The sequence below is a fragment of the Molossus molossus genome, unplaced genomic scaffold (assembly GCF_014108415.1).
Source record: "Molossus molossus isolate mMolMol1 unplaced genomic scaffold, mMolMol1.p scaffold_m16_p_1, whole genome shotgun sequence".
Taxonomy (NCBI): domain Eukaryota; kingdom Metazoa; phylum Chordata; class Mammalia; order Chiroptera; family Molossidae; genus Molossus; species Molossus molossus.
The window spans coordinates 18,621,585-18,634,073 of NW_023425344.1; the positions used below are offsets into that span (position 1 = coordinate 18,621,585).

At 34.7% G+C, this 12,489-nt stretch overlaps 1 protein-coding gene across 2 annotated transcripts in view; it reads left to right on the forward strand.

Annotated features, from left to right (window-relative positions):
• The window catches only part of STIM2 (stromal interaction molecule 2), a 164,576-nt gene that overhangs the window by 103,156 nt on the left and 48,931 nt on the right, over positions 1-12,489 (forward strand). For both annotated transcript variants that reach the window (XM_036258178.1, XM_036258176.1), the window contains exon 3: positions 2,634-2,748. In XM_036258178.1, coding sequence (XP_036114071.1) covers positions 2,634-2,748 — 115 coding nt within the window. The remainder of the gene's footprint in view (positions 1-2,633; positions 2,749-12,489) is intronic.

A 12,489-nucleotide genomic window follows, 5' to 3' on the forward strand; every position in this document is an offset into this window, starting at 1 on the left:
AACTCTACTTCTGGGTTTTTTGTGTTCATGTGGTGAAAGAATTTCCTAGGACATTGTTTTCTTATTGTTGTTTTGTTTTGTTTTTAAATGTATCATGTAAATGAAACAGTTGCCACTTATTTCAACTGACTGGACCATTTCCAAAACGGGCTTCTTCCCTGTTCTGTCCATTATGGTTTTCCATCTAGTATTTCTCGCTCTTGGACCCCGTCAAAGATAGGGGAAGTTTCTGAGTATCTCAGTGGCAGTGACTTCTTAAGGTATATGTACTAGATTTTGAAGGTATCGGTCAGAAAGAGCAGGAGGGGTGGGCAGAAAAAGAGAAACTGAAAATAAGACTAGAAATAGACATGGAGGAGTTGGGGTAATGAGACAGGCCCCATTTATTTATTGTTTTATCCTCATCCGAGGACATTTTTGCATTCATCTTCAGATAGAGTGTGAGAGAGAGAGGGACAAAGAGAGAGAGAGAAACATCGATGTGAGAGAGACACACTGAGTGGCTGCCATCTGCACGACCCCACTGGGTTGGGGACAAAATGCAGCCGAGGTATGTGGCCTTAGCGGAAACCGAACCCGGGACTCTCTGGTTCGCAGGCCAATGCTCCAACCGCTGAGCCAAACCTGTCAGGGCGAGACAGGCCCCTTTAAAAATAACTTAAAAAGGACATTTAGAAAAAAAGAGTAAGGTATTATTTCAAACAACAGATACAAGCACCAGAATAGACCTTTAGGTTAGTGCTTTCCAAATTATCTGTGGTGGAGGACCAGATTTTTTATTTTTAATACATTATGCATAAGGCATGCATGGTAAGTACACTTATCACATGCTTGGGTCAGATGCTTTGAAAACATAGTTTAATTGCTATAAAGGTTTCTAAATTGCTATTCTCCATTTCTGTCTATACTATAGATTGATACCAGTTTAATGACTCACCACACTCTGCTTACCACATGTGGTAAAAAGCTTGTTTCTTCATTTTTGCACCCAAGGGATTGAATCTCAGAAAAGTGAGATGATTTGCTCAATATTATACAGCTATTCAAATAGTCTTTTTTAGTTTTAGTAGAGAACAACTCTACCAAAACCAAAAGTTGGTCTTTTGCCTGAAGATGATGTCTGTTGTCTGTATGTAAAAGTCAGAAAAATATGCCTCTGGGGATTTTCACTTTCTGCATTGTGGATTTCTGAAGTAATCTTTCCTATGATCTTATATTTTTGGAATCAGAAGAAAATCAAAATCAATAAAAATACCAAGTAAAACAATACTAAAACAAGAAAAATCAGAAATATTGAAGTATAAAAGGCATAATAATTGGAAAAAACTATTACTTTAATATAATTAGATTAATGAGTTTACATGGTAAAAGTGTCAAGAGATAAGGCCTAAAAGATTATCAGGGGATGGTATGCATTTATTGGGAATGGTATGTAAGCCATAAAAAGGAGTTTGCTTTTTATTTGGTAGACAGTGGGGACCAATTAAAATTTTTTATATAATGCGTGATATAGAAGAGGTTGATATTTAGTAAAGTAAATTTTAGTGCTTTCTCTCTGTACTATTCAAATGAGATTAATAACCTGCTTTAGTTTTATAAAATACGTTAGTTCTAAACACTATAATTGAATACCTTTCAACTATAAATAATAGCTTAAAAGGTAGCAGACTATAGAAATTTGATGCAGTGCCCTGGCTAGTTTTGCTCAGTGGTTAGAACATCAGCCCTTTTGCCAAAGAGTCACAGGTTAGATTCCGGTCAAGGGCACCTACCTTGGTTGCAGTTCAATCCCTGACTCTGGTTGAGGTCATGTGGGAGGCAACCAGTCAGTGTGTCTCTCTCACATCGATGTTTCTCTCTCTTTCTTTCTCTCTCTGTGTCTGTCTCTCTCTCTCTTCCCTTCTCCCCTTCTTTTTCCCTCTCCCTCTCTTTCCCCCTCTCTCCTTCCCTCCCACTCTATCTGAAAATCAATGGAAAAATATTCTCAGGTGAGGTGAGGATTAAAAATAAATAAATAAATAAATGAATGAATAAATAATAAATAAATAAATAAATAAATAAATAAATAAATAAATAAAAGAAATATGATGCAGTAATTGAGATTAGTATTTAGTGTATTTTGAAACACCCTGCCATTAAGCAGTTGGTAAAAATATATATAATATTGAGGCAGGATATTATGCTCTTGAGCATTACCAAATTGCTTGTGTTGGAATTTCATCTCTGCTTTTCATTATTTTTTCAACCTTGGGCAAAATACTTAACTTCTTTGAGCCTTGGTTTTTTTCATCTATATATTGGGGATACATAATCCTTAACATATAGAACTGTCATGCAGTTAAATGACTGTCTCTGCATGTGTGTTTTATTATAGGTATATAGACATATTTACCAAATAATGTAGGATAGTACTTTTACTACTGCTACTGTTACTGTCATGATTAGTAGTAGAAGGCATTTTATTGAATAAATTATATAAACATGTTAGAATAATGTGAGTATAAAATACCAAAAACGTACCAGTTATCTGATAATCAGCACCCACTGCATTTCAAATTTTATTTTTTTCTCAATTTATAGAGACTAAAATAGTGAATTTAAGTATATTTAACTTAGTGTTTTCTCTTTCTTAGTTTATCAGAGAAGATATGAAATATAAAGATGCTACTAAAAAACATAGCCATTTGCACAGAGAAGATAAGCACATAACTGTTGAAGATTTATGGAAACGATGGAAGACATCAGAAGGTAAGGCTGCGTCAGTGATCTAGATCTCTCTTACCTGCACTTCTGCTCTAATTAGCCATTGTTAACTCACTAATTGCATATAATCTTACAAAATATCAAAATAACATTTCTCTGAGGTCATTTATATTTTAGTCAATAATTATTTTATCAAATAAACATGGACTCCAAAGTTTTCCTTTTGGCTATGCAGAACAGTTTCTGAATCTTTAGAAGGCATGGAGCTTTAAGCTTTACCTTAAATAAACCCTTAATGAAGTCTTCTAATATTTGCATGATTAAATGTGTAATTTATATTTTATTCCTTTCTCTACTCTTAAGTCGTCAAACTTATTAATGGATAGTAATTTTTTAGGGCAGGATAAGTGTATAACCTAAAATCTCAACTTGATACCTCATGTTAGAAAGCTAGTAAAATTGTTTTAAAATCCTGTTAAACTTATTGTTTGAATAACAAAGCCAACCAAAATGTCTAATGTTTCTATTCTTTTGCCAAAGTCAAACAGTTATGTTGTAGCATATGTTTTTCTTTTCAAGTTTGAATAATGAAATTAAAAGGAAGCTGGGATAGATTATCAAGTAGGAATATAAAGAAGTAATAAAGTTTACTAGACTGTCAATGGTAATGTTTGGAAATGGGAAAAATGCAGAAAACTATTCCACCAGTTTTTAGTGTTTTTATTAATGTAAAAGGTTTATAACTAGTGTGTATGTGTGTATATATATTTATATATTTAACTTTTTTTGTTTGATATCTGCAAAATTTATTTTTATAAATTAATCCCAAATTGATAACAAATTGATCATTTTCAGTGATTAGTTGATCCATATTTAGATATTAATATCACAAATAGAAGTGAACCCTCATATTGGATTTGTTTATTTATTTTTTGATTAATTTATTTTTGTTACAGAAGTTTCTACTTTTTCCCCCTTAGACACCCTCCTCCCCCAAAACACACAGATAGCATTGTTGTATTTGTCCATTGGTTATGCATATATGCATATAAGTTCTTTGGTTTATCTCTTCCCTCCCCTTATATGTTTCACTTTTAAGAGGCATGTGTTGTAATATACTGGGAAGAAGAAAAAGAAAGAAGGTAAAAATACCACCAACTTAAATAAAGGATACATAGACTTCAGAAATCTGTTTCTCCATTTCCTTTTCCCATACCACTTTTAAGTAGTATGAACTTGAGTAAGAATAGGAATAAATGAATATACTTCTTTTTTTAATCCTCACTGAGGATATTTTTTCCAGTTATCTGCAGATAGAGTGGGAGGGAGATGGAGGGAGAAAGGGAGAGAGAGAGAAACATTGACGTGAGAAGGACACATCGACTGGTTGCCTCCCGCATGACCCGACCCAGGCCGAGACGAACCGCAACTGAGGTACATGCCCTTGCTGGAATCCAACCCACAACTCATTGGTCTGCAGATTGACGCTCTACTGCTGAGCCATACTGGCCAGGGCTGAATATAAATTTTATAGGGGAAAGTGCTAGAATGGTAGGAAAGAAACACAGACTGTCTACATGAAATATAGCAATATAGAGATGTTACTAAGGGAATTGGAGATTCATTATTGTTATTAGTATGTTTTAGATTTTGTGTATAAGTTGAATGAAACACACTTAACCATTTTGTGAATGAAAGAAAAAAGATTTGACTATTTCTCATCACTTGTTCTGCTACCCCCTGGCTCAGCCCCCATTTCTTGCCTGGGTAATTGCAGTAGCCACTTAATGGTCTCCCTGCATACTGAGCTGTAGTCTATCCTTCATTTAGCAGAGTAACCAATTTAAAATATAAGTCAGATCAATCTCTTCAATACCCAGCAGTGACTCAGAGTAAAAGCCAAAATCTTTACAATGACCTATAAAGCCTCTACAAGATATGCCTTCCACACCTACCCTGTTCTCTCTCTTCCCTCTCTATCCTGTCCATTTTCCTCACTCACTGAGCTCTATCCAAGCTGGACTCCTTGCTATTCTACAACTGTAGGAATGCAGATACCCTCGTGGCTAACTCCATTACCATTTTTATTAAAGTCAATCAGGGCTGTGCTCTCTTGAGGCCCACCCTGACCACTCTATTTAAAACTGTACCCCCCTCCCTGTCCTGAGTTTGTTAGCACTCTGGATCCCTCTCACTCAGCTTCACAGTTTCTTTTCTTTTTCCCACATTGTGTATCACCTTCTAACATATTATATAACTGGCTTATTCATTATATTTGTCTCTTTTCTATTTCTCTCTCTTTCCTGCCCCCAAGAATGTAAGCCAGGGTGCTTTGTCTATTTTGTTTATTAATGTATCTCAAATCCAAGGGAACTCTGTCCTTAAACCTCATTTTAGCTTCCCACCCTAGTGAGTTTGGTGAGATCTTTTGTGATCCAAGAGAATGTTTCTTATTTTTCTTTTTTAAGCTTAAGACCCTTTCAAGTTGAGAAGCCTTTCTTCTTTCCCCTCTAGGTTTTCACCTTAATTTCCACCCCCTAAGATTTCACCATTATGATGATGATGATAAAATTTCCCTCTTAGTTTCCAAAGATTTGTGCTAAATTATCTATTCTCTGCTTCCTTTCTCCAAAGACCATCTCTTATGTAACTTTTTTAGGGGATTAGGGTGTGGGAGGAGTTGTCTTAGGGCTCCTGCTAATATAGCTTCATGAAGGAGAAGAGAGAAGAGTTGAGTGAAGTAAACCTCCACCAGAAGCTTTAGAGTGACCTAATTCAAATTCTCAACTCATGTCAGACTCTTTGACGTATAAAAGGGGCCATGAAAGGTGGGGCATTGTTGCTAGATCACTATTTTTTAAATCATGGCCCGACAAGCCCCAGGTTTTCTGGAGTATCTCAGGAATGGGGCCTCCCAAATATGTAGGGTTCTGCTTTCATTTGCTACATTTTGTTTGTGTAAGAGTTCTTTTGGGAAATAAAAAAAAATGATTCTTCTGAAAAGTTTTTGAAACTGCTGATATAGGGGTTAGAATGTACTTCTAGCAATAATATGTAATTCAAGGTTATTTCGTTCAGTATGAATACAAGTATACACATGTGTGCACACATACATGCATACACACACATACACAGTTATACTTTGCATATCATTTTTGTGTCTCCAATGCCTAGAGCAGTGCCTTGTTTACTTTAATATTTAGTAAATATAGTTGAATGAATGCATGTGTAATGCTGAACATTAGATACTCAGTAGTTAGGTTCATCAGATATTCAGTTCATCACACATCATTTGAGTTCAGGCATTTCTGCCAAAATGAAGTATATGCAGTCCTGAAAAATGTATGTTTTGCCGAATTACTAACTTAAAAATTACAGAGTTTATGGGAAATAATGAGGTTGAAGCAGACTAGTCAAAACCTGTGCAACTTTATAACCAGAGCACTAATAGTACTAATAAAAGTACTAGCACAGGTAAAAAGGGGTGTTAAATTTCTAATCAATAAATACTATAGTAGATATTGTAATTTACCTTAAAAAATAAGTAAAGATAACTTAATGGAAGGAGGTTTTAGGTAGGGTTGAGGTTCCTATATTATGAAGACAAGGACAAGGTGCCAGATGAGAACTGGGCAACAAACGTTTCTAAGACAGAGGCTGTGGCTAGATCGAGTTCAGAGGAAGAAGGACTGCTAAGGGGACACTGAGTTCATGGATTTGCTGTTTTTGCATTCTGTAAACTTTGTGTCCATTTGCTGCTATTTGGCAGTGTAAAATGATAACCTGTGAGAAGAAGTTGCATAAATGGTGTGGACATATATTGACATTATCCCTGCTTGCCAATTACATATAAGCTAATTCATGTTGCAGGAGCACAAGTAGAATGGGTGTATCTATTATGTGGAAAGCAGGCATTGGCGCGTGGGTATTAACGATGAGTTAAACAGTTTCTGGGATATAAGGAGTAAATAGCTAAGTGGGAAAGACAAAGTACACAAATAATTACAATATATGCTGATATGTACAATAATAGAAGTAAGTGTAGGATATAGAGACAGCTCACTGAAAGGAGTAATTAACTCTGAAAATTGTGTTTAAGATAGTCTGTGAGGGTTGACCAGGAGTTCTAGAAGGGGATAAAGAGGTAGACCACAAATGGTAGCCCCTTCATGGCTCCTCCCTCAGTGGCAGACTGTAGGAATTATATGGGCTTTCAAGTTCTACAAATTTAACTCTTGGCCCTTCTAGTTAGGAACATTAAGACATTGGGCATGTTTTAAAATTCACTTATAAAATGCAATTCTTATTTGATATGAATTAATAATGTAGTAAAAGTACCTGGCATAATTCCTGGCAATACCTGGTAGATAGCAGATCTTCACTTATCTTTATAGTAAAACTGAATAAACCAAAATATTCAGCTGTTTTTAAAGATTTGTAAGGTTTTTGATTCAGTCCCACAATACTGATTAATAAAATGAACAGATCTATTAGGCTAAACACTTAAAATTGTAGTATGTAATTTTCTGGAGGGTGAAATGTACCCAAGATCTTTATGGAATGTTGTCAACTGATGAAAAATAAATTGTGTTATATAGAAATTGATCCTGATTTCACGAAGAAAAATTTCAGTGTGTCCACAATGCACTTTTTTTTTCATTTCTATAGAGAATGCTTGGTCACTTTGCACATGACAACAGTCCCATGCCAGTGAAAACCATTTTAAAACAACTATTAGATTTCAGATAGATTTTGATAAACTGGATATGTTGTTAGAATTGCTGATAAACAGATACCTAATGAAGGAAAATGTAGATAGAAAATTATTGGTTATGTATAAGATTTAGGGATCATAGTGGATAAAAAACTGATTAAGTAATGCACTGTTTTTAAAAAGATAACTCATTGGGTTAAGTATTATAACATGTGACAACCATGAAGTAATCTTTCCATCCTGTTCAGCACAGTCTTACCTTACCTAAGGTCACTGTCTAATTTTGGATGTTACAAATTGAATCAATAGTTTGAAATTTTGCAGGTGTAATTTTTTTTTTTATTAGAAATTTAAAGGAACTGAAATTGTCTGAGAGAAGAGAGAGGCGGGCACATAATAATGGCTGTTGTCATGTCCTTGTAAAGCCTAGCCAGAGAGAAATGACTAAGTATTTTCTTCTGTTTAGGAAAACAAAATTGTAATTGTTACATAACAGGAAATGTAAAGGAAAAAAATTCCTGATCATCGATATTATTTACAGTTGAAATGCTTAATTACAAATCTAGTTTATGCTACATGTAACACCCTTACGAGGTCTTTTAGGGTTTTCTGATACCTTAGGACACATTTTGCTAATGGATACATGGAATAAATCAAGATAAAGCACAGAGGAGGACATCAACAACAAACAAACAATTAACAAATAAACAAACCAACAAAAAGATAAAGCGCAAATGCTCACAGACACAGTTCAAAGCTATGGGGGCCTGATGCTGAGATGCTGGGTGTTTCTCCTGGGGAAGGAGCTTGGCAGTGCCAGTCTCGCTGCTTGAGGTGCTCTGTAAGTTAGCTGCCAAAGAAATACCAAACACTATTTTTGTTTTTTGCCTTTTTTCTTAAAAGTAAAGATCCTGTTCGGATTTCTTTCGGTTATTGAAAACAGGCACTCTTCTAGGTCGTTCATAAAAACAAAGTGGTATAGTGAACTGTTGAAAAATGGGGTATACGTATGGGTTTAATGTGGGTTTTTTTTTCCAGAAGAGTAGTTTAAATTTTACTTGGTTGATGTGCAAATTATTTGATCAGTTTGCAAAATGCTGTTCTATATTAATCAGAATTGATTTCTATATTTTGTATAAAGTGTGTCTTTTATTTCTTTATAATTAAACAGCTTTGTTTTTATTATAACATTATTCAAATAAGTCAGGGCACTCACACAATAAGTTTCTAATCTTTCTTGATCATCATCCTATGTTATCATTTCAGTCACTGTTTCATTCATTTCAGAGCTATTCATTTAGGACTAACTGGTTTTTGTTTTTGTTACAGTACTTCTTTTCTGTTTCTCTTTTATTCTTGATACTCTTTTTTACTTCAGGACACTTGGCTTTTGGAGATGAAGGATCATTGCATATTACTGATTTGCTAGGTTTAATTATGCTTTTTTAATCTATGGAAGATACTTGACTTTGAGACAGCTTGTCTTCCCTTTATAGATTTTTCTTGGTTTTATTCTGAAATAGATCACCTCTCAGAATAGGATACAAAGACCAATTGCCTATCATATTTCTCTATACCTTGGGTCTGGAAAAGTTGAGTTTCTGTGCTGTGGAAACACATGAAATAGGTATGTTGTGAGCCTCATTTTGTCAAATAAAGAATTTTTCAGCATGTAATTCATCATGTAATGAAACTTTTCTTATAATTTAAGTAAGTACTACTCTAAAATTGCTTGTGAATGTGACTTACAGTTTTTTATACACCTGAATTATTCTACATATCTCCTGCTATATTCACAAACTCAAGGGATACTTCAAGTTTGAAGTATAGTAATAGAGCCTTCTGCAGAAGGTAGAAAAAAAGGCTGTCCATTTTTCACTGTGATGGATTATCTAGAAACAGTAGGCTTCTTTGAACATCTTACTGTTTTTTCTTCACTTTCCTTACCGGTTGGGAATCAATTCCCTGTGGGTTGTCTGGTAAATTTTGCTTTACCAGTCCTTGGTTTGGAAAGGGGCTGTGCAGGAGGGACTCTGGTTACAATTCTGGATTTTAAAATTTATGTTACTATAGGAGATTCACTACATTAACTTTTGCTTTGGGTGGAAAAAATACTTTATTCCTTCTCTTTTGGATAAGGGATTTAGTTATGGATAACAGTATTCTCTTCAAAGATGGTCAGTTTTACACAATTGTTTTTCTTTTTTTAAAATACTTTTTCTTTTGATTTTAAAGAGAGAAGAAGGGAGATGGAGAGACATAGAGAAACATTGATGAGAGAGAACATTGATTGACCACCTCCTGCATGCCCCTCACTGGGAATTGTGCCCACAACCTGGGCATGTGCCCGGATCGGGAACCAAACTGGTGACCTCTTGGTTCATGGGTTGACACTCAACCACTGAGCCACACTGTCTAGGCAAAAAAATTATTTTTTCTTTCAAACAAATCTTAAGCTTACTTTGGTCTTTTCTTCTATTCCACTGAATATTATTTAGAATTTTAGGAAAAAACCTGTAATAGAGATAATAATGCAAATTACAAATAAATGAAAATAAAAATTTCAAAGATATTAGTCATTTCAATTTGAATATGAACATGGCTTGTTTTTAAAAATTCTAAACATTTCCATAATTCTGAAACATATGTATATATATGTTCTAGATATGCATGTGTGGTGTATTACATACATAAATACATGATGCAGAGGGAATGAATGATTTAAAAATAGGATAAATCACATAGCATGTAATAATGTCTTATACTTTAAATTTTTTTCATTCTATGGGTGGTTACTCTATTCAAATATAGTATTATATACAAGTAAAGGTTACTGTCTAATTTTCTCAACTGGTTAAGGTACTCTTCAATAAAAGATCCTTAATAAGCATTCTTCTAACATATGGCTAGTCTTCTGTTTCTGTTTGCATTAGTGTGAATTCTTTCAGGATGTTGAAAATGATGGACTATTTACATATTTTTTATTCACAGCACTTAAAGTGGGCTGCTTAATTATTAGTTTAAAATTAAGAGTATAGATTTGTTTGACAAAGCGAAATAGCAAATGTCAGTCTTATTGAAGAAAATTAAGTTTTTACTTATATCATCAGTTTTTTTCTTTACCATGTAATCAGTTTAAAAACTTATAGAACAGTATTTATCACTACAAGATTATAACTGCTTAAAGGCTGTGTTCTAAAACAATATAGATTTGTGATTCACTGTCATAAAGGTATCATAGTTAAAGTCACATGAATTGAGAGTTCACTAAGAGAAGGAAAGAGAAAGAGAATAGCTCCTGGGGAATACTGCTAATAAGGCAAAAGCAAATCATTATCTAATGAAATAAGTAATGGCAATCAGAGATATGGGAAGTCAGTCTGGAGGGTACAGTGTCTTGAAACTTTAGAGAAGAGTTTTCAGACAGTGATGGATGGTTGTATAGTTGAGGGTCTAGTCCACCATACTGCAGAGTATCTGTTGAAGCTCTCATGAAAAATGTTCTTTTTAGGTCTCTGTAATAAGAAAAGATGTATTCCTGAGGAGATATGAATCCTTTGACTTACTTTGTTTCCTTTCTTGTCTACTTTTTGTTATTAGAGGATCTTGTGTATATTTTGTGCATGCTCTTAGTTTCATTTTATTTCTCTGGTACATTGACATCTTTAGTGTTTTATTCTCTCTACATTACAGTTGACCCTTGAACAACATGGGGATTAAGGGTACCAAAACCCCACAAGTCAAAAATCCTCCTATAACTTTTTACTACAGTCATCTTTCAGAATCTGCTGGGGATTGGTTCCAGGACCTCCCGTGGATACCAAAATTTCAAGTCCTTTATATAAAATGGCGTAGAACAATGTATGCAGTCAGCTCTCACATCTGTGGGTTCCTAGCTGTGGATTGAAAATACATACTATTTTCAAACTCTGGTCTGTTGAGTCTGAAGATGCAAAACCTGGAGATACAGAGGACTGACTGTATATTTATTGAAAAAAAAAAAATCCATGTGTAAGTGGACCCACATGGTTCAAACCCATATTGTTCAATGGTCAACTGTATATGAATGATTGTAAGTCACGCCTTCTCTCTCTCTCTCTCTCTTTCTCTCTCTCTCCCTCCCTCCCTCTCCCTCTCCCTCTCCCTCTCCCTCTCCCTCTCCCTCTCCCTCTCCCTCTCCCTCTCCCTCTCTCTCTCTCTCTCTCTCTCTCTCTCTCTCTCTCTCTCTTTCTCTCTCTCTCTCTCGGGTTAGAGAGAGAGGAGAGATGGAAAGTGGCCAAAAGTTCTGCAATAGAGAAATGTGTTATATTGGAAAAGAGATATTAGATTTGGCAAGAAGAAAAATCATTAACCTTCAGGAAATCAATTTAAATGTTGGTTTGGGTAATTGAGCCAGCATATATATACACACAAAATAAGTTTTAAGAAAGATTTAAGTGGAAACAAGTCGAATGTTCATCAGTAAGTAAATGGATAAACAAAATGTGTTATATACACACAGTGGAGTATTATTCGGCTTTAAAAAGGAAGGAAATTCTAACATGTTACAACATGTATGAACCATGAAGACATTATGCTAAGTGAAATAAGCCAGTCACAAGAAGACAACTACAGTATGATTACACTTATATGAGGTTCCTAGGGTAGTAAAAATCAGAGAGACAGAAAATAAAATAGTGGTTACCAGGGGGGCTAAGAAAAGGGAAGAGGGGCATTTAATGGGTACAGAGTTTTAGCTTTGCAAAATGAAAACAGTTCTGGAGTTGGATGGTGGTGATGGTTATACAAGATGGATACTTAATGCTATTGAACTGCACACTTAAAAATGGTTAAGATGGTAAGATGTATGTTAAATGTATTTTACCACAGTAAGAAACTGATTTAAGTGAATGAGTAGACAGAAAATAGAAACAGTGAGTAACGCTCTATTTAAGGGATAGGCAAGATAATGGAGGGAAATTGAATGGTAGTTATGAGTGGGTAGTGTGATCAAGTAAAGAGTTTACTTAAGAACTGGTAGATCTGACTATGCTTAAAGAAACAGGAAAGTGCTATACTGACATTTTAAAAAG